Raw genomic sequence first — 23,249 nt, 5'->3', positions numbered from 1 at the left:
TGAGAACAGGCGTTTGCATGGCACTTTTGTAGCCGGCATTGCAAGGTATTTACGTGCCAGATATGCTAAACATTCATATGCCCCTTCATGCTTCGGCCACCATTCCAGAGGACATGCTTCCATGCTGATGCTGCTCATTAAAAAAAATAATGTGTTAATTAAATTTGTGACTGAACTCCTTGGGGGAGAATTGTATGTCTCCTGTTCTGTTTTACCTGCATTCTGTCATATATTTCATGTTATAGCAGTCTCAGATGATGACCCAGCACATGTCCACTTTAAGAACACTTTCACAGCAGATTTGGCAAAATGCAAAGAAGGTACCAGTGTAAGATTTCTAAGGATAGATACAGCACTCGACCCAAGATTTAAGAATCTGAAGTGCCTTCCAAAATCTGAGAGGGACGAGGTGTGGAGCATGCTTTCAGATGTCTTAAAGAGCAACACTCCGATGTGGAAACCATAGAACCTGAACCACCAAAAAAGAAAATCAACCTTCTGCTGGTGGCATCTGACTCAGATGATGAAAATGAACATGCATCAGCCCGCACTGCTTTGGATAGTTATCGAACAGAACCTGTTATCAGCATGGACATATATATTCTGGAATGGTGGTTGAAGCATGAAGGGACATATGAATCTTTAGCGCATCTGGCATGTAAACATCTTGCGATGCCGGCTACAACAGTGCCATGTGAACGTCTGTTCTCACGTTCAGGTGACATTGTAAACAAGACGTGGGCGGCATTATCGCCTGCAAACTGTAACCAAACTTGTTTGTCTGAGCGATTGGCTGAAGTAGGACTGAGTGGACTTGTAGGTTCTAAAGTTTTACATTGTTTTATTTTTTAATGCAGTTTTTTTTTTTTTTTTTAACATAATTCTACATTTGTAAGTTCAACTTTCATTATAAAGAGATTGCACTACAGTACTTGTATGAGGTGAATTGAAATATACTATTTCTTTTTTTTTTTATAGTGCAAATATTTGTAATAAAAAATAAATATAAAGTGAGCACTGTACACTTTCTATTCTGTGCTGTAATTGAAATCGATATATTGAAAAAGTAGAAAACATCCACAAATATTTAAATAAATGGTATTCTATTATTGTTTAGTCACACGATTAATCACGATTAATTTTTTTAATTGCAATTAATTTTTTAATCAGTTGACAGCCCTACTTTTTATATAGCATGTTCAACTCGGCTGTTTTTTTAGACTCATTAGCATTCATATTTGCCCAATGCAGTATACAGTAAGTCCGATTGCTATGCAGACAGGTTGCTACAAAACTTTATTTGAATGCTTTACGCTGGGGTGTGGAAAGGTCACAACAGCAACTTTTATTTAAAAATAAACACTTCAGACAGACATAAGAATGTCATTTTTAGGGCATCAAAACCTAGAAAGCAGAGATACACCTCTACCCCGATATAACGCTGTCCTCGGGAGCCAAAAAAATCTTACTGCGTTATATTGAACTTGCTTTGATCCACCAGATCATGCAGCCCCGCCCCCCCCCCCCGGAGCGCTGCTTTACCACGTTATATCCGAATTCGTGTTATATCGGGGTCGCGTTATATTGGGGTAGAGGTGTATTCTCCTTTCTAGATCTACATGTGGCATTAACCTTACCTCATTTTGTTTATTAAAAGGATCATATAATCCAATGCAGGTATTTCTCCCACTTCCCTGTAAATTAAATGAAATAACTGTCAATTTATCTAGATTTACATAGACATTTGTTAAATATTGTTTTCTCCTTTCCAGTGTTACTCCCCTCTTCTCTCCTGTCACCAATTCTTTCCATTCCCATTCACTCCTGTCCATTTTCTGGCCTTTGGTTTCATACGTATTGCTTTATTACTTTAACTCCAAAAAAGGGGAGTGAAAAAATAGGGTATGGGGGGGGTTGATCTGTGTTGTTTTTTGTTGTTGTTTTGATTTTTAGAACAGTTACATGTGACAACTGATCAACCCACCACCACAACTGAATCTGCATCCCCTTATAAGCTGAAATTCACTTCTCTATTTCACTGAAGCCCTATGTAGGCTCCCCACTCAACCTCCACAAGGGTAGGGTGGCAATGAAGCAATATCTTGGCTAGCCAACTACAAAAGCAGTTTCTCCTCCCTTGGAGTTCACACCTCAACTGCTAGAAGAGGGCCTCACCCTCCCTGATTGAACTAACCTCATTATCTCCAGACTGATTCTTGCCTGTAAATTTATACCTGCCTCTGGAAATTTCCATTATATGCGTCTGACGAAGTGGGTATTCACCCACGAAAGCTTATGCTCCAATACATCTGTTAGTCTATAAGGTGCCACAGGACTCTTTGTTGCTTTTTACAGATCCAGATTACATGGCTACCCCTCTGATACTTGGCACCCTTTGTGCACCACGGAAAGGGGATTCTGTGCTGGCGCTCTGTAGGATATTTTGGGGTGGGATGCACCAGATCTGGGGGATCTGCGATTATATGGACCCAGTGGCTAAAACTTCACATCCGAGTGCAGAGAGGCTACCACATAGGCCAGAGGCCTACAGTTGGAGGAAGAATGTAGCCTCTACCCTGGGAACTATCAAGACAAATGCTAAATAGATTTCACAAGCTGTTTAAAAGCTCCAGATTGTCAACACAATTATTGACAGTCTACTGCCTTGTAAAAAACAAACACCATCTACAGCCGATTTATATAATGATGTACTGGTTATTGTTTACACTACTTCTGAACACCAACAGATTAAACTGTTTCCTTTTTAATGGATAAGACTCTTTATGGTTTTCTGTGCTTTAGGTTTTCCAGATCTATTTCCATTTTTGGCCTCTGACTGGCAGCAAATTGTTGCATTTCCATTTTCAGTTGGAAGCTACTACCACTCTCAAAGTGTGCATAAAGTTACCAGGCTAATGAGGCTACATCCAGCTATGCAACCTTGCACTTATCAGACTACAATCACTGAGTCTGTTTGATACAATAAACACCACTGTTTTTAACAACAGAGCATGAGAAACTGGACCTGTAGTGGTTTGCAAAATTACTGCACCTTGTTTTGTGAAGTAGACATAGGGCCCTTCATTTTCAGTTTTTATTTTATTTAATTTTTCCCGGAAATTTATCAGTGTTTATTACCACAACAACAAAAACAGGTGAAAATCAGTACAAAAAACTATTAATAATTTTTCTGGGTAAATACTGGGGTTTATTTTGGTGACCAGAAAGACCGGGGGGGGGGGGGGGGAAGAGATTATTCAGTAGATTAATGCTTTGAATTCCGTTCATCAATGTGGCTTGCTGCAGAACACAAAACACAGTGCCACCTGAGTTTAAGAAAACAATATATCTCTCGTCCCCAAATAAAACTTTTCATTTGAATAAACAGTTTACTGTTGTAGACCTAGAACTATTAGCCTATAAATATTTACATTTAATATTTGGGCCATACCATTTGCTGCACATACACTTAACTTCATCCTTTTCTCCTGGTTTTGTTTTTTTTTTAAACTTTCAAATACTACCTTGTGTTCTGAAACATATTCTGATACAGACTTTCTTCCCATTTTCGTGTGTAAAATCTTTAAATGGTTATCTGCTAACAGCTTGAAATGTGTATGTGGTGGGTGTGAGATTCATCAGTAAGTTCAGATTCACATGTACTTCAGAGTTTGCGTGCGTGCCTGTTTGTTTATTGTGTGTATCTTCTAGACTAATACATAGCCTTACTTCAACAGGCAGCTTTGCATATACACACAGACTAACGTATTATCCTAATACAGATATCTTATGCAATGTATTGTATTTTCCTAATAAAACAAGTTATTTTTATATATTTGAATGATACAAAAGTAGGGTGAAAATAAAAATGAAAACTTTTTGTGAATCCCTGGAATTTTTCGGTAAAAATCGGTCTAAACTGAAAATGAAGGGGCTTAAGTATATATAAGGGCCTGGTCATGCATTCTCTTAGGCTTTTATACGTGCTACCACAACAGCTAAGCTCTCAACAACAAAACTCTTCTATGCTCCTATTTCAGAAAAAAAGAAAAAGAAAAAAAAAAAAAGCATCTGCTTAAGTTCCACTGACTTAAAATTAATCAAGTGCACTCCTGAACAGGACCATATTGAGAACTTACTGACTTCAGTGGGAGCAGGAGCAGGCCCCTATAATCTGGCATTTTCTGTACTTTTCTAAGAAAAGTGTATTTCATAAAAACTGGAATCATAGCTGTAATAATCAATCAATCAAAGTTCCACATCAAGTCTATGCATGTGCTAGCATATTGTTACCAAGTGCACTTACAGGATACTTACATTGCTTTTCAGGGGAGAAGTGCTTACCCTGTGACTAATAAACTGTTTTTTTTAAACAGGTATGTGACAGCTGTATATGCCATGAAAGACAAAGGCCACGTTTTTTTCTAATCTCAACATTATTTTGTAATTTTTGTAAAAGCTTGAAAATAATGTCCATCCTCCTCCTTCCACTGATCCTACACACAATACATATGGTTTTTTTGCACCTGGCAGATACAGATTGTTTTCCAATTGTGTTTAATGGGACAGAAACCAAAATAGCTCAGTTTAGTTTACACCCTTGTCTGTGCACCAGCCTTGCTGATGATGTTAGTATGAACATGAAGTGCTCTGACAAGTGTTAGAGTTAACTGCTGCTAGAGAGCCAGCAGGAAGGACACATGTTTGAGAGTCTCTCACAAAAATGGTGGCTCATTGATTAATATAGTTTACAGTGGTTATTTAAAATAAATCTAAAGACTAAATTGCCTGGGACAACACAATAAGATCTGCAGTTAACTTCATTACTGCACATACTGGTGTTGGTTATTTCCCCATAGTGAATATAGGGAAGAACAAGGAAACCTGCAGATACTGGGGTAACCATATCTATTGTTCTTGAATAAAATGAGAAAATATACAGAAATGATATTGAAAAACTAACAACAGAGTAGCAACATGAAAAAATACTCATCATTCAGAAGACATTCTTCACCAGTTTGCAAGTTTTAAGGTAGGTCAAAAATGGGACTTTAAACTTTACTGTATGTGTGGGTAACTGATAAGTAGTTAGATAAATTCAAGACCCTGTCCCTTCCTGCACAAAAAAAAATCGGTCATAAAAAGATCAGCGGATGGAAAAGTTTTGCCATACACAAGGGAACAAAGTAGATAAAACAGTACACGTGCTATCAGTCAATCAAGTAAGTTACTGAAGAACAAAAGTCACCTTAGGTGGAATTCTGCCTCCATTAAGGTCAATGGCAAAACTCCAGTTGCCTATCAGTGGAGCCAGCATTTCACTCTTAAGGCTTAAAAATGGTCCATTTTCCAAGTTTTGACAATTTGATGCAAAAAGCATCTTATGTACAGGATGAAATTTATACTTTTTGCATATCGTTCCAACTTCTGGAGAAAAAAGTTAGCATACACAAGGGTCTGGGATAATTCAGACCCCCATCATGCAACTGACCAGCATGGATGGACACAATCCTGCATGGAGTCTCACTAACTTCAATAGGAATCTATCTGGGCATTAAGGCTGGCACGGATCCCACAGCAGGTTAGACACCTTATCTGTCTGTCTCACACAGACAACACTCCTCTCTCTAGGACAGTGGTTCCCAAACTTTAACAACCTGTGAACCCCTTTCACTAAAATGTCAAGTCTCGCGAACCCCCTCCTAAAAATTAATATTTCCAGGGATATTCTCCTTGACCTGAGTATAAATTATAAAAGCAGTGATCTTGGAAACAAACATTGTTTTTATGACATGCTTATTACACACTATTTATTATTAATTATCATTTATTGTGACAGTATTTTTATTACATTATGAAAACGGCAACACACTTCCAAGCTCTCACTTTCGTAGCTTGCGTCACTTTGAATAAGCCTGTTATAAGACAAGGCTCTTAGGTTTCATCAAGGAGTATCAGATGTGAAACAGCAGGAAGGTATTTAAGAAGCCAACTCAAAGAGTTCCTCCTACACAAGCATTCAGGTCTTGAGCAGTCCAGGCAATCAATGCACATTACAACAAAGCTTAAACTTGTTCGTCATAATAATTTTAAAAACAATACTAGCTGCCTATTTAATTTTAAAAACAGCAAAAAATATTCACCTCCCTTTCCATTTCTTATAAGGAGTCTTGAAGTTTAAATCTCCTCAGTGTAATAGAGATGCTTGCTTTGATCTGCTTAGCTCTTGGAAGTCCAGGAGCTCTGGGCTACTGACCCCATGCTGCCCAGGGTCCCTAGGGACAGCTCTGTCTGCCATTAGGGAATTTTTTCCCCGAGAACCCCCTGTAACATTTTACGAACCCCAGTTTGGGAACCACTGCTCTAGGAGAAGGATGCATGCTTTTTTTTTTTTTTTTTTTAAAAACATACAACATATGACCAGCCCTCAAATTTGCCCAGAGGTGAAAATACTCCAAGGAGTACTCTCCACTCCAGTAACAGGTTTTAAATCTTAAAACCCAAAACATATCTGTGGTCTTCCCAAGGGAGCAAGGCTCCAGATGCTGGTTCTGTAGTAGACTGACCTACCCAGGGGAAGGTCAGCCTACTTTGGCGAGACAGGAGGACTGGGGAATTAACAAAAAAACATGTTCTTCAGGACAGAGTTCAGAGCAGTTTGGCAGGTGGAAACCTCATGCAAATGTGTTCTCCACTCTGCTACACCCAGTTTTCAGGATCTCCCTTCTGCCCCGCTACCACCACCTGGCACCACACAGCCTGCAGAGTTTACTTCAGCCCTATGAAATGTAACTAGCTGGGGATGGGAAGGCAAACACGCTGAGCAAGCTCAGTGAATCCTGCTGTTTTTCCCAAGAGCCTGACTGCCATATGAAGTGATTGGGCTGGCCAGTCTGCAGCCCTGGAATGCTTAATGCAACATTCCATACATGCTAGAAAGAAGGCACTTTCCCCTTATGAACAAAAATTGGCCTCCTCAAGTCTGTAGTGCCCAGAAGATTTGCTGTCAACAGCTGCACGGATGAACTTTGCATGGATCAGAGTAAAATATGAATAGAGTTTTGTGTAATACAAAAATTGGATATTTCATTAAACTAAAATATTAAAAACAAACAAACGAAAAACAAAGGGAGGTTTGTTACTACTGCCAGGTGACGTGTAAAGGCCCCATAACTCTCCTTGGCGTCCTTATGCAAAGGAAAGCCTGCGGCCACAAGGAAAGGGAATTCTGCTCTGCTGCAGCCTCTTCCTTCCCTCATCCTTGGGGAAGCCCTGCTGGATGCACTGCTGTTTGGAGGGGGCAGGTCAAAGAATAAGAGGCATCCCTGGCAAGGCAGTTCCATTGGACGTGCATTGCCCTGCAGCCTGTGCCCCGCAGCCTGTGCCCCCAGCAGATCCCCTAAAATCCAGATGAATCTGGGTGGGTACTAGTAGATTTTGCTATCTGAACCCCAACTTCTTCCAAAGAGTGGGAATCATCCCCAAACCAATTGGAGAATTCTTGCACTGCCACAAGATTTATACTGAGTGTTACTTCTTCTTTACATGCACTAGGGAGAACGGGGCCCTAAATGTAGGCTTTTGCAATAAAAATGACTGTAGTAGCTCTGAAGGATGCTAAACAAGTTAGAGATACTTCAGAGTTCATGACAACTACAGGCAGGGTTTAAAATTACACAAAGCACAGCATAAGAGGAGGGTATTTTTTACCATTTAAAAAGTTTAAAGATGTCACTTATACAGAACCAAGTTTAAGTGAAATAGCTCCGCTTGAATTCAGTAGATTCTGCCTTTCTTAAGCAACTCAGCTCTCAGGGAGGAAGAATGTGCTGTTTATGAAAAAATTGTGTAAGTAATGGCTGTTCATTCAGGATGACATCCTGGCCACAGTGAAGTCAATGGCAAAACTCCAATGGACTTGAATGGAGCCAGGATTTCACTCTCTCAGTCTCTCCAGCCTTGCCCCAAGGAAAAAACAGTTTTGTAAGTAACCTAAAAGGCATCCAAAACTTGTAATAGATCAAATCACAGATTTTAAATCCCAACGAAAAGAAATGTAAAATGCAAGTATTAGATTAAATTAGACGAATTCTTACTTTCCGGTATATCTGAACAGACTTCTATGCTGTAGACTTACCTTCCAGGTATAAATAATTTTTCCATTTCTTTCAACATTTACTACATACGGTGTTGCTGCACTCTTCTCAAAAGCGTCTGAAATGAGAAGTATTAAAGGCATAAGACACTCATTTGGATTAATTCACTGTAGAACTTACGTAGGTTTAAAACAAATCAGCATTAGTCTTACATCTGCAAAAACACTTAAATGAAGGCCTTTCTAGAGCACATTGTGCGCATGAAAAAATTCCTCTCTTCTTGACGAAGATAGTGTAATACGCAGGCTTCTATTTAATCCCGAATGAAACTTCAAATGAGATGTAATGAGTTTTAAAACTTATAGAAAAAGAGCTTAGCTTCTAAACACTCCTCACTCACCCATCCAACAACATGGAAACCATGTTTGAATTAACAGTTCTAATTGCCATAGTAATGGAATTCAACCATCTCCTTGCAAAATTTCAGGATCAACTCCTATTTTCTGTTAGAATTCTAAATAAGAGGTTTGGATTCATTGTATGCTGCTTACAGCAGATCATTTTCAACCCATTCTATTACATGCATACAGGACTTTAGAAGTTAAGTAATGGCTATGCATTGCAAGTTCTCAAACTACAATCCTCAGAGCACTGGCTGGTGATCAACAGAGAGGTGGCACCAGCACCACGACACCTGTCACCTTGTTTCCAGCTGCTTCTCCAGGCAACTCAGAGAAGTACCTGGAAATGAGGCAATGTCAGCCTAGCTGACTCCTCCAGAGGCCACTTCCACATAAAGAGCAGGATAAGAAACAGAATTTTCCCTTAGTGACCAGAGCCACCAGGGAGCCATGCAGCCTAGCAGTATACACTGGGGCAGTGGTTCTCAAACATATTTGATCACACCCCCTTCTTTCTGTCTGTAATAGTTTCACCCCAACTGGGGCACCTGGCTAGCAGCCACCGCTCTCCAGCCACCCAGCTCCGAAGGCAGCATTGCCGCCAGCAGCAGTGAAGAAGTAAGGGTGCATGGTATGGTACTGCCACCCTTATTTCTGTGCTGCTGCTGGCAGCGGCACTGCCTTCAGAGCTGGGCACTCAGTCAGCAGCTGCTGCTCTCTAGCCACCCAGCTCTAAATTTGTGCAGTAATTTTTTCCCCCCTAAATCTTTTCAAGCCCGTCCAGGATACATTCCACACATCCCAGTTTAAGAACCGCTGCATTGGGGTACCTAGAAACTAAGCAGCCCAGGGGCACATGCAAGGATCCCATGTGTCAGGGAAGCATAGATAAGCTACGATGAACATGAAGGGGAAAGAGAAGGCCCAGGCAGCAGGGAAGCCCAAAACAAAAGGAAATAGTGTGATTAGTGTAGGTCAGAAAGGACAAATCTCATATATTAAAGACAATAAAAAGGCATGCTTTCCTTATGCCACTTTTCTAGCAGTTGTGGTTGCCACCTCACAAATGGGAACTTGACTGGGAGAGGAAATGTAGTCCATAAAAAAACATTTGATGGCTGCATTTTAACCACTGTATGGTAGTTTGTAACAGCAATAGTGTTCAGAAAGTGTGAATGGAAAAATTCTTCAAGATTCCTGTTAGGTTATTAGCTGGGTTTGACACCAATAACTTTGTAGTTATCAGCTAAGGTTGGTAGAGAGTGTGCCTCCTCCATATGGTCAGGTATTTTTATACTATAAACTGGCTTGTGCTAACACAATTAGTAACGAAAAGAACACCTCCTTTGTTTTATTTATCCCTGTTAGGATCAATTAAATTCAGAACACTGGCATTTTGTTGTTGGGAAACAAGGGGGAAATCCTGGCTTTCTTTACACTACTAGATTCACCACTTTCCACAGCTGTCAGATCACTCAAAGTCCATTACAACAGCATTACACCAGAGATGATCACCCAATAATAAATAGCCCAGATGAGCTGTCATTATCCCTTTGAATGACACTACACCCTACCTTGATATTAATGGATATTTCATTGGATTCAGCCACTTATACTATCCTGAAAGTTTAGGGAACAGTCTCCAAACAAATCCTTTTCCATATAGCATACTCCCTCAAGGCAGAATTGACTCTAATATAGAGGGCCCACACAATACCCTCTGTACCACAGGGCCTCCTCATCAGTCCAGGATGGAGAGGAGGGAGGACACACTGGTGTCACAAAGGTGATTTTCCTGCCACCCTTACTAAGCCAGCGCAGACTGAGCATTTGGAGTGGCCTGGGGAAGTGATAATTACGGTAAATCTGCACTTGAAAGATCCAGTGGGCAAAAACCCAATGTAAAGGGCACAAAGAACAACAGCCAATATCCCAATCCACAGACTAAAATAGCAGGCAAGGATAGACTGCAAGCAACCACACAGCCTGCCTGCATGTCAAGGGTGAATACTGTCCCATCAACCCCCTTTCTACGGTGTATAAGGAAGGATGAATTTGACCTCCAAGCAGACAGTAGCCTCCTGATCCAGAGTCCACAGAACTCAATGGAAGTCTTTAGATCAGGGCCTGTGTGAGACCCATCTTCTCTCAGTGTATAGCTCCTTCCTTGATCCTAGCTATGCTCAGTGTGTACATCACTGGAAATTCCAAGAGAGGCTGCATAACACTCTCAAATCCTCAAGGGAGAAAACATTCATTTTTAATGTTATATTTAGTCACATTTAGCGCTAGATGCAAAAATGCTTTAACATCTAGAAATTAAAATCCTTTTTAAGATAATTAAATCAGCTTTCAAGCAATTCTGAAACTTGCTTGAAGTCTCCTGTATACTGATGCCCATTTGTGATTCTCCAGCAGGTTACCACCACCAACAGATTCAGAATAGCCAGGAAGACTTTGTTCAAATATAGCACAGTTTTAATTCATAGCAAGAAGTGCTGCTTGTCTTCTGAACACTCACATGATTGGGCTAAACAAGAATAAGCCCAGATTTCCTTTAAAAACAGTTGAAAACAAATATTTTCACGTTTATTTTAAAAAGTTTAATTTCTTCAGTTCTTACCAATGTTTTACAAACATAATGCTTCTACTAGGTAGGACCTTTAATTGGAGATATGTCAGTTTGTGAGTACAACATATGTGATTGCTAAGTTCAGCATCATACAAGATATTTTTGTCCAAAATCTAGTGATTAGAGCCCCAATACTGACAAAACTTATGTGGATGCTTAATGTTGTTCATATGAGTTATTCAATGAGAATAACGTTAAACATGCATGTGAGACTTTACAAGATAATTCTGTTGAGCCTGAAACTGTAGCAATGGGAGCTGAACCCATGGTAGTTTAATAGTAGTTTAACTAATAGGCTACAACGCCCTGGGTGCCTAGACACAAAAATAATTTATTTTTAAAAGGTAGAAAAGTCACTATGTGAATAGAAGCTGAAATGCTAGACAGTAACACTAGTAACATCAGATGGGCTCATTCTAAAAAAGACAGGTCTTTTGCTTTTTTAAAAAGGCCGTGCGCGGCCTGTATTGGTCTTAAACAAGATGGTCAGTGCTATGTCCACACTATAGGACATATTCATATCATAGTAAATCACTCCAGTATATAATGGTAGATGATAATAATACCTAACATACATGGAATACTTTTCAACTACAGACTTTGGGGTAGAAGGAAAGGTAAGGAATTTATTTTTAAAATAATGGGAACTTTCCAATTTACCTTTGGTTTTGTATAAATTTGTTTGGGGATAAATCAATCTGACATACCCCTTTATAGAGCAACAAGACATAGATGGTTGATTTTTTTGAATTATGTATCTTGCCAAAAGGTCTCCAATTAGACATTCAGAATTTAGTACAGATACTAGCATCTGTCTCTACCATGATTATGGCCCTAACAAATTCCCGGCCATGAAAAATGCTGTGAAATCTGGTCTCCCCACTGTGAATTCTGGTCTTTTGTGTGCTTTTACCCTATACTATACAGATTTCACATGAGAGATCAGTGTTTCTCAAATTGGGAGTCCTGACTCAAAAGGGAGTTGCGGGGGGGAGGGGGGATGGTCGCAAGGTTATTTTAGGGGGGTCATTTTAGAGCTGGACGGCTGGAGAGCGTTGGCTGTTGGCTGGGCACCCAGCTCTGAAGGCAACGCCCTGCCAGCAATAGCACAGAAGTAAGAGTGGCAATACCATACCATGCCATCCTTACTTCTGCACTGCTGCCTTCAGAGCTGGGCAGCTGGAGAGTGGCAGCTGTTGACTAAGGGCCCAGCTCTGCAGGCAGCAGCGCAGAAGGGAGCAATAGCATACCAGGCCATCCTTATTTCTGTGCTGCTGCTGGTGATGGCTCTGCCTTCAGAGCTCAGCTCTCAGCCGGCAGCCGCCACTCTCCAGCTGCCCAGCTCTAAAGGAAGCACCAGCAGTAGTGCAGAAGTAAGGGTAGCAGTACCGCAACCCCCACTACAATAACCTTGTGAGCCCCCACAACTCTCTTTTGGGTCAGGACCCCTACAATTATCACACCAGGACGTTTCAGATTTAAAAATCTGAAATCATGAAATTTACTATTTTAAAAATCCTATGACCATGAAATTGACCAAAATGGACAGTGAATTTGGTAGGACCCTAAAGATGATGATTTTTATGCTATTTCCTTCTGCTTTTCTAAACTGAGTCTTTTGTAGTTTTTAAAAAACAGAACTGAACCAGTTACTTCACAGGTGGGGCGGAGGGGAACCATTGTGCCAAAAGTCCACTGGGTTTATTTATTGCTTCTTAGCTCCCACACCACCCAACAGAATAATTTAGCAATCTCATATTGTTGTGGCATCTAATAGTTAATTTACTTTTAATTAGCATTCACTTACGAAATGGATAAAAGTTTGGGGGGGTTTTTTTGTTTTTTTTTTTTTGTTTGTTTTTGTTTTTTTAAAGAGGAGGTTACTGGGGGAAAGTATTCTAACCAATTTTTTGGAGAAATGGGGAGTGAGAGGGGAAAGTTTTGTGAAAGAAAGGGATAACATCTAGCATATATGATAGTAGTCTGTTAGTAGGAAGTTAAATCTACATAGGTTATTTCCTGTTGTCATATACAATTGTTTCACTTTGAACATTCTTTGCCAAATTCATCTCTGATGCATGAGTAACTTTAGTGGAGAGCTATACCAAGGATGAATTTGGCTCACATTTCAAGGAAGTTGCTTTTAAATACACATACTTTAGACTAACCTGTTTAATGTTATATTAGTTTTTAGACTCTATGATATTTACTCTTGGCATGTCACCTTAAGTGCAGTCTGCATCTCGTGTGTAACTGAACTATTTTCACTTCCCTACCATAATAGATTAAACTCCCTGATTCTCCATTTAAAATATATATATCACCATCTAAAATTTATACTCACACCATACAGAATAACTTTGCAATTTGCATCACTTTTAAAGTGGACATTTGGACATTGTACTTACATAAATAATGAGTGGACTGGATTCTGCACATGACTTTAATGGTATTTGAACATGCTGTCAATCAGTCGAGTATTAGGCCCAGCAATCTTTGTAACAGCCAAGGAGCATACAAATGGGAAAACCATAACACACATCAAGGCAGACAGGTATTTCTAGATATGTTTTGGCAATGGTTCACATATCATGCTCCCAGCACCTGACTAAACCATGCCCAAATAACACACTACTTCACTCATTTAGGCCCAAGTTTAAACACACCTGGGCTCTCTTGTAACCACTCAGCTGTTGTTTTTACTGCCATAAACTAAACTAAGGTGCTGATTCATTAAAAATTAGATTCCAGCCAACTTCGTTTTGACCCAGCAAGAGGACATTAGTATCACATCATGTCAAACTTCTTCCCCCTCCCTTTGTGTTGTGTCCCATTTTAAGAAGGGGGGAGACGGGGTTGTGGGGACGTTTAAAGGGCCAGATAACCATACATATGTGCACACACTAAAGAAACCAGGGCCACATCTGGGACGGGGCAGGCGGAGGCGAGGGCACTTTCCCTACAGGTGAGCCGAGTACAAGACAGATATGGCTAGCGGGGGTGGGGGCGACCCTACAGAAACATTTCGGAAAGCGCCTCCCCAAGCATCAGCGTTACCTAGAGCCGCTGCCGGACCTTGCGCCAAGAGCCACGGGACCACATCGCTCTGGAGATCAAACTCGGCGCTCAGCTGGAGCAGCATCCCGCTGGTGCCACCCGCCCGGCCCCTGTCTGCGGGGGGAGGCGCGGGGCAGACTCGCAGGAGCCCGGGTCCTGGAGGGGCCGGCGCACCAGCCTCTCAGCTCCCGTGCAGCTGGGGGCGTGGGCGCTGCGCGGCGCTTCCGCCGCCCACCTCAGTCGGGCCGCTGCTTTCGCTTCTGCTCGAGAGCCGCAGCGCTGGGAATAGCCCAGCCCGGCCGGGAGCTGCTCCAAGCTGCAGCCTACTGGGTGCCGGGGATGTCAGTCAGCTCCGGGCGGCTTGGAGTGGCTGGGCGCGCTGCTCCCCGAGGCCGCGGCAAGAGGGAAGGCTGCGCTGAGCAAACGCCTGTTGTTACACGCGCCGCAACAGGCAAGCGCATGATTTTCAGTCGGCCCGGGCTTTCACCTCACCAGGCTGGGATGTTTTTGTTGGGGGTGCTTACGCAGAGTGCTGAGCAATGGTCCGTGCGTGCTGGTGATAAGTAATTGGTAATAAGATAAACGCTAGCGGCTGGCACAGAACCAACCCCCAGATCCAACACCTCCAAACTCAGGGGAATGTTGGATTCTGGGCCAGATCTGCTGCCCTTCGTGGCTCTAAAGCCCTCCGGGAGCTGTAATGAGGGTACCACCAGCTAATGGTGTCAGCAATAGCGGGTGGGAGGGGATTGTATTATTATTCATTCTTATATTATTACAATAGCACCCAGAGGCCCTGATCAGAATAATGGCCCCTTTGTGCTGGGCAATTTATAGGCACAGACTAGAGTTCCCCATGCCAACACCAGAGAGATTTCAGATTCAGGCCACAGTCTTGTTACTGGGTGAGCGCAGCTGAAATCCAGCATGAATGATGAGCCGCCCAGTACAGTAGTAGTTTGTAGAATCATAGAACTGGAAGGGACCTCGAGAGGTCATCTAGTCCAGTCCCCTGCACTCAAGGCAGGACTAAGTATTATCTAGACCATCCATGACAAGTGTTTGTCCAACCTGCTCTTAAACATCCCCAATGATGGAGATTCCACAACCCCCCTAAGCAATTTATTCCAGTGCTTAACCACCCTGACAGGAAGTTTTTCCTAATGTCCAACCTAAACTGCCCTTGCTGCAATTTAAGCCCATTGCTTCTGGCCCTATCCTCAGGGGTTAAGAAGAAAATTTTTTCTCCCTCCTCCTTGTAACAACCTTTTATGTACTTGAAAACTGTTATCATGCCCCTCTCAGTCTCCTCTTCTCCAGACTAAACAAACCCAGTTTCTTCAATCTTCCCTCATAGGTCATGTTTTCTAGACCTTTAATCATTTTTGTTGCTCTTCTCTGGACTTTCTCCAATTTGTCCACATCTTTCCTGAAATGTGGCACCCAGAACTGGACATAATACTCCAGTTGAGGCCTAATCAGCACGGAGTAGAGCGGAAGAATTACTTCTCGTGTCTTCCTTACAATACTCCTGCTAATACATCCCAGAATGGTGTTCACTTTTTTTTTTTTTTTTTTTGCAACAGCGTTACACTTTTGACTCATATTTAGCTTGTGAATGCATTAGGAAGTCATTTGTGAGGTCAAAAAAAGGTCAAATCTGCTTTTGTTGTGACACCTCAGTCACTGAGGCATGGAAAGCCCAGATCTTATGTTGTTGTTTATCATTAGAGTCATTTACTATCCAGAAAAGGCTAAGCAATGTCCAAAAAACAGAAAGACACTTCCTTTCCCAAAGCTCCCTCCCCAACTGTTCCATCAGGCAGATTGAGCCCCTTTTACAATCAGTTTGGAGGGGCTGCCTCCCACCCCCACTTGGTTGTCCCTGTGGTTGGACCAAGGGGAGGTTAGAGCCAAGTGTCTGGAGGCCCAGTGTCTTACTGCCTCCCTCCCCCATATTGACTGTAAGTGCTGGCAGTGCAGCTCCAGTGGTTCCCCTGGCTCTCATAGTCCATACAACCCATGGGAGTAGAGAGGTTCCACTGAAAAAAACAGCACAGCTTCAAGTTCAGCTACACGGATTGCAGCCGGGGGGAGGGGGGGGGGAGAGAGCGAGAGAGACAGAGTGAGTGTGTGTGTGAGTAGGGGGACAGTGCCACAGAGGTGCAGGCCCGGGACAGCCATACATGGAGGAGCACACTCCCAGCATCTGGATCCAGGGGACACAGGGCCAGGATCAGAAATGCCAAAGCATCAAAAAGAGAAAACATGAATAGTGAATGAACTATTCTCTACCATGCGTAGTATGAGAATCATATGATACCATCTTTTGATAAGATGTATATCTTATACAATGTGAGAAAGGAAACCAGCTTCCACAAAGTAAGAACTATACAGAGCTAACGTAGAGCACGCCAGTACAATTCATCTTTGTGTCAGTGGCAGAGCTAATCTGGGGTGAGGGGTGACTATCCCCCTGGCAGCCTTTCAGTGTATGGGCAGCGCCTTTTCAAGAAGATGATGCAATTGACAAAATTGCACAAGAATTTTCACAAGGAGCTGGAGAGTAAACTGGCCCCGCACTTATCTGGCAGATACAGCTTCTCTCCCGCCGGGCTGGGCCAAGCTTCCAACTCCGGGCACTGTGACCTGGTGCATGGAGTCATATGGCAGTCATATGACCCCAAGTGCCATGTTGCAACACCACTCACTCAAATATTGCCTGGCTGCCCCTCCATCAGGGCCGGCTCCAGGCACCAGTTTCTCAAGCAGGTGCTTGGGGCGGCCGCTCCGGAGAGGGGTGGCAGGTCCAGGTATTCAGTGGCAATTCGACGGACGGTCCCTCACTCCGCCTGGGAGTGAAGGACTTCCCGCCGAATTGCCGCCACAGATCGCGATCGCGGCTTTTTTTAGATTGTTTGTTTTTGCTTTGGCTGCTTGGGGCGGCCAAAACCCTGGAGCCAGCCCTGCCCTCCATCGTGATCGAGGGTGGCCAATCCAAACCTGAATAGCACTGATGAATGCAGAGATTTGAGGAGCAGAGGGGGAGAGAGAGGGGTGAGTCAACACGGGGAATGGAGGGAAGTGAAAGAGAAGTGTCAGGAGCCAGAGCTGTGGGGAGTGGGAGAACAGGAAGGAGCACAAGGGCAGGGGCCGAGTGGGGAAGGTGAAGAGAAGCAAATGGGAGGAGGAAGCAGGAATAATGGGCCAGTGGTGAGACAAAGGAAGAAGGGTTTATAACCACTACAGCACACTCTCCTACAGAAGAGAGAACTGAACCCAGGATTCCGGTGTCTCATTATTCCTCTGCTGTCTAGCAAACAGCTGTGAAACCTGCTGACAAAATGGGTCTAATCTGCTTCTAGTAGCTGGTTCACATAGTACAGCCTACTATTGCTACCGTTAGCTCAAGTGGTAGAAGTATGTGCTATGGATTTAAAGGTTGCAACCGCATGATGACCCCTGTGGGAGGTCAATATGGATTCAGATGATAGAATTTCTGTGTTTTTTTTTTTTCAAAAAGGTCTAGGAAATTACCCACAAAATTGTAAAATGTCCATGACACAATCAGGGCCGATAGGGGGGGGAAGCCGGTACAAATTACTGGGGCCCGGCGGTCTGGAAGGGGGCCCGGGGCCCGGCTTCCCCCCCCTCTCATCGCCTTACCGGGGCCCGGCAATCCGGAAGGGGGCGGTCCAGAAGAGGGCCCCTCGTCGGCCCTGTTTAGCCGGTCCGCCCTTGCTGGGGGGCCCGAAAAATTTTTTTTACTGAGGCCCTGTAGTGAGGCAGTGGGATACCCCACAGCCCCACTGAGGGACGAACCTCCCCTAACACCAAAGTGGGCGGGACCACTGGGTCCTGCGCCCGCCCCTCAGAGGTCACGGCATAGGCCCGGAAATATAAAAGCCTGCCTGCAGAGCTCAGTTCATAACCAGCCGCCGGAGAGACCAGACGTTGGTGACCGAGCTTGGGAGATGGCAGCAGGCCGCGGCCGGTCTGAGGTCGCACTGGGCCAGCCGAGCCTACCCCTCGCTCATTACCCCGAGGACTGGCCGAGCCTGCCCCTTTCCAGCTACCCCAAGGAGGAGGCCTAGCTTGCCCCTTTCCAGCTACCTCGAGGAGGAGCCGAGCCTGCCCTTCACTACCTACCCGGAGGAACCGATGCTGTTAGAGTCCGCCGAGGACACTAGCACGACCCAGGTACCCTATGAGGGGGAGTGTGGAAGTAGCTCGGGGGCAATCGACCCCAGTCTGGCTGCAGCACTATTAGAGCCTATGTCGGTGTGTTGCGGCCAGGATCCCCACTGACAGCAGTGAGTTTCCACTGCTGCTAGGGCCCTGGCTGGGATCCAGTGGAGTGGGAGGGCCTGCGTCCCCCCTGCCACCCACTCCTTGGGTGGCAGACTCCCCCTTTCCCTGGCCTGGAGAGGCTGGGACCTCTTGCTTATTGACTCAGCCCCTGCTTTAGGGCTTGAGTCCCTGACTGTTTGGTTGCTGCCCTGCCCTGACCTAGGGCCTGGGCGTCTATATAGAACTATTGGCTCAGCCCCGGCCTAAAGGGCCTGAGCCCCTAACAGTGTGTTTACTGTCCCACACTAGCGCAGAGCCAGGACTGACAGCGAACTAGAGCGAGGCGGTGGGATACCCCACAGCCCCACTGAGGGACGAACCTCGGCAAAGCCCCATTACAGGCCCGAACCGGCTCTCGGCAGCCCTGGACACGATCCATCCTGTTTCATATCCATTGTGAGCACTGAATTAAACAGGAGTTCTTTGGAAAAAAAATAGTATGTGAAGATGTCATTAAAGACTTTATCATAAAGTGTGTGCACAAAGGGGGTGAATGAAGGTTGCACAGACGACCTTAATTCTAGGATTTCCTAACTTTTAGTGCTTGACGTTGCAACCTTACTATTCTTTTAACATAGTTGCATGCATGCTATATGTGTGTGTGCATAGGTGCTGACTCTGTGGGTGCTCCAGGGCTGGAGCACCCACGAAAAAAAATTAGTGGGTGCTTAGCACCCACCAGCAGCCAGCTCCCCCCCATCCAGTGCCTCCTGCCGATCAACTCCTCCCCCTTCCCTCCCAGGGCTTCCCACCCGCCGCAATCCGCTGTTCTGTGGTGTGCAGGAGGTGTTGGGGGGGAAGGGGTAGAACTGGATGGGAAGGGGTGGGGCCTTGGGAAGAAGTGGGGAATAGGGGCAGGACCTAGGGCTGAACAGGGGTTGAGCACCCCCAGGGAAAGGAGGAAGCCAGCACCTGTGTGTGCGTCTATAGCACACTGATACTTATTTCCCAACATTCATTTGAGAGAAGGCAAACAGCTATATAAAGTACAGGGAAAACTTAGATCCAGTAGGAAATAAGTCAATGAAAACAAATATAAAAAGCCATTGAAATTTATGAATGATTCTTAACTTAGCATTTGGAGGCAGACTTCTTTTGAATGAGGGTAGGAGAGAGAAGCAGAATATACTGTCAAATTTAAATTAAACTCAGAGTGGCCCATTTAGTGATATAGGCAACCTCAGCAACTGCTTGGGACCCCATCCTTTGAGAACTAGCATGCAGACCCTTGCAGCTTATGGCCAACCCAGTCGTTTTCACACCTTCCAATCAGTGGGAGCAAAAGGGGAATCACTGCCTGAGATCTTCCTCTAGAAGCAGGATCCCCAAGAGAGGGTACTAGGTTTTGCTTGGAGCCCTGTTAATCAGAAGGCTATCTCATACCAGTATTACTGCTTTGTGGTGTCATGAAGACCTAGTTCATTCCTACTGTCTCCTCAAGACAGTAATGGTTGGGTGTCTACTACAGCAGCTATTACCTGAATAGTGACTAATATTTAGCTGAGGTGGGGTTGCTGCCCCTCCCTTCCTGCTCTGCCATTGTTTTGTCCTGTTTTTATTTTCTCACTTCCCCTTTTAATGTTCAATGCTGAGACCCATTTTCTCCAAGACTGAAGCAAATATGTCTGTATAGATTGGCAATTACTACATAAAGTGATTCTTCCCTTTGGGAGACTGGTGGCAATCTCTATAGGCCCAAGGAGCCAGGTTAACTCTTAGCAGCACAATGCGTTCCTCACAAACCACAAAGCTGACTTGCACTTACATTTTTTAAACCATTCTCTAAGTAAGAATAAGAAACTCTGTATGGTATATAATACAGGTTCAGCACACAGGTATTTAAAATTTAGGGGCTTGATCCAGAATCCAGTAATATCAATGGAAAACCTTTCATTGACTTCAGTGTGCTTTGAAGCAAGCCCCACCTCCCCAAGCTATTTTAGGTAAATAAGTAGAGCCCTGCATGGATACAAAAGTTGTATCCACATCCGAGCCACAAACATGGTCCACGGATATCTGTAGATATAAAGCAGATATCCGCAGATTTGCAGGGCTCTGTAAATAAGGATATATCAGGTATGCCTTATAGTGGAAAAGAAGCTGGTTAAAGAAATACTTTGAATTTACAAAATTCTATATTTATTTACATGTTCTAATTTTTATTAAGGAAAATTATAGTTAAAATTCAATTTACTGCTAATCATTTGTGCTGTTTGTTTACTTTTTGCATTTCTCTCAGCTTGCACAGTGAAACCCAATTGTGAACTTCACTTTCTGTTTCTAGTCAGATTCACTTCCTGGTTCTCATGCACTACCACATTGTTAGTGTTGGTTTGGGTTTCCAGCACTGCAGGTAATAGTTTATTTTATTTTTAATTTTTACATTTAAATAATATGTTTTAATATGATACTTCTACTCATATAAGTTTTTGTTAAATCCTTTGTGATAAAACATACAATCTGTGTCCCTAATCCTGCAAATTACTCTATGCAGGTGAACCCTTGTATCTGCTCTGTAGAGCCCCTTTGAAGTCAGTGGAGCTGCATGCAGACATGGGAATCTGTCCCCAGGGAGCAATTTTGCAGAATGGAAGTCTAAATCACAATCTGTTATGAAAAAGAGGCAGATTTAGTTATTTGTTGCTTTTGTTTTTTAAAAAAGGTCCTTTATTAAGGACAATATCTCATAGTAAGTTTTTAGTATATCACAGGATTGGACCTTGACCCAGTCAAGGTTGGTGGATATATCATCAAAAGTGCTTTTGATCATGCGATGACTAGAAATAGGATTCTGCACAACAGTTTAAAAATTCTTATACTTATTGCACACTTATTTATTCTCGTCATTGTTTCTTTACAAATAACTCATGTAGCTGGAATTACAGAATCACTTATTTAAAATAAATTTTACATAGTTAAATAGACCTGTAAATAAAGAAGAGTATGAAACATTAGGCCATGAAACTTCCATGTGTTCTTTATAAAGAACCTCCATTTAAGACTTCTGCCATAGTGGAAACCACAAAAACAGGGTATCTGAAGCAATTCAGTAAAATCTTAGCAGCGTGGCAAACATCTCATAGCTTCTTTTGAAAGTACCACTTACTGAGGCCAAGCTCTTTTCCAGATGGTCTAGCAACACAGGATTAATTGTGATCTCTCCTGCAGAGGGGATTCCTTGAAGAATTTTGTCAGCCAATGTAAGTTCTTGAATAAACAAAAAATATGTAAATAAATTACTCTATACACAAAGGTTGGTCATTGTGTTCATGTCAATGTCCCTAGGAAATACAAATTGGACGCAAATTACAATATACATTTCAGTAGTAAACATAAAGGTCAAAATTCAAGGGCAGTTTATCAGGATAGTTTTACTGCAAGCTATGGAAATAAAATCTCTTTAAACACAGAACTTCCCTTTCTTTTACAGACTTCTGTAAGTCTTTTACAGACTTTCAAACACTATAAAAACAGTGGGCCAGACCCTAATCTGGCGTAAATCAGAATAGTTCCCTTGAAATCAACCAGCTGAGTACTGATCTTGCAAGACATCAGCGTTCTCATACAGATTTCATTGCTCTGTGGATATGTGTTCCCATGCTTTGTTATAATTCATGCTAGGAAATATTTAATTTCTCAGTTTAATTACTAATGAAGGACCCTATTTTGCTACTCCTATGTTGAATAGTACTTTACTCTGCAAATAGGCTCACTGATATCAACACCACAGGCCTGATGCAAAGCTCACTGAAGTCAGTGGGATTGCTAATGAAGTAAGATACAACAGTGGGACGGAAGGAGGCAGAATGGAGCCCAGAGAGATCTGTGACTGTGGCCTGTTTTCTTCCTCCAGTTCTCTCTCTGAGGCCCTATCTCTTAGGCTCCTTTGTTCTTTTCACAAAATAATCCCTGGGAGCATTGATCAAAGCTCTGAATACACACTGACTCAATGGCTGTTTAAGGAACTACTTGCTCTGGGTTTGTTCTCTGAGAGGGAGCCTCATTAAGACCATCAGTATAGTTTAGAACTTAGATACTTGCTATTGTCTTTCTGTTATTTTTTATCTTGTTTTTCGCTTTAATTCAAGAGGATGCTATTGATACTTGTCAGGTTTAGTAAATACTGATAACATGGATTGATACAACACTGCATTTGATTAGCATGTTAATTTTAGTTTGCTCCATTTTTTTATTTTTGTTTACATTAATGTTGCTTTCATTATAATTTTTTGTTTTATTTTAAAATAATAAAATACAACAATTTAAAAGACAAAAAAAATGTTTCACTCAAATGTTGCTACCAGGAATTTAAGACTTCAGCATGGACTACAGCAAACTATAGACAGTGACCACATAGTACTAACACTTTGTCATCCTCCTGGTATATCAGGGGTGGACAAACTTTTTGGCCCAAGGGCCACATCGGGGTATGGCAATTGTATGGCGGGCCATGAATGTTCATGAAATTGGGGATTGGGGTGCTGGCCCTGGGGTCAGAAATTAGGAGTTCAGGGTGTGGGAAGGGGCTCCAGACTGGGGCAGGGGGTTGGGGTACAAGGGGAGGGGTTAGGGCTCCAGCTGGGGGTGTGGGCTCTGGGTTGGGGCTGGGAATGAGAGGTTGGGGGTGCAGGAGGGTGCTCTGAGCTGGGACCGAGGGGCTCAGAGGGCAGGAGGGAGATCAGGGCTGGGGGTTGGGGTGCAGGAGGGGGTCAA

General features: G+C 43.1%; 1 protein-coding gene across 4 annotated transcripts in view; it reads right to left on the bottom strand.

The window, feature by feature from the left end:
- The window catches only part of GSAP (gamma-secretase activating protein), a 67,937-nt gene extending 53,481 nt beyond the window's left edge, over window positions 1-14,456 (bottom strand). For 2 of the 4 annotated variants that reach the window (XM_034765995.1, XM_034766002.1), the window contains exons 1-3: window positions 14,187-14,456; window positions 8,138-8,214; window positions 1,638-1,694 (exon numbers count right to left, since the gene is read on the bottom strand). In XM_034765995.1, the coding sequence (XP_034621886.1) occupies window positions 1,638-1,694; window positions 8,138-8,214; window positions 14,187-14,271 (219 nt within the window). In that variant the 5' untranslated portion in view covers window positions 14,272-14,456. Of the gene's footprint in view, window positions 1-1,637; window positions 1,695-8,137; window positions 8,215-13,537; window positions 13,584-14,186 lie in introns of those variants that run through there. The other 2 variants (XM_034766010.1, XM_034766019.1) reach the window with 2 other exon arrangements.
- Between the last annotated feature and the right edge of the window lie 8,793 nt (window positions 14,457-23,249).

Source organism: Trachemys scripta, chromosome 1 (genome assembly GCF_013100865.1).
Source record: "Trachemys scripta elegans isolate TJP31775 chromosome 1, CAS_Tse_1.0, whole genome shotgun sequence".
Classification (NCBI taxonomy): domain Eukaryota; kingdom Metazoa; phylum Chordata; order Testudines; family Emydidae; genus Trachemys; species Trachemys scripta.
This window is presented reverse-complemented; position numbering and strand designations above follow the sequence as displayed.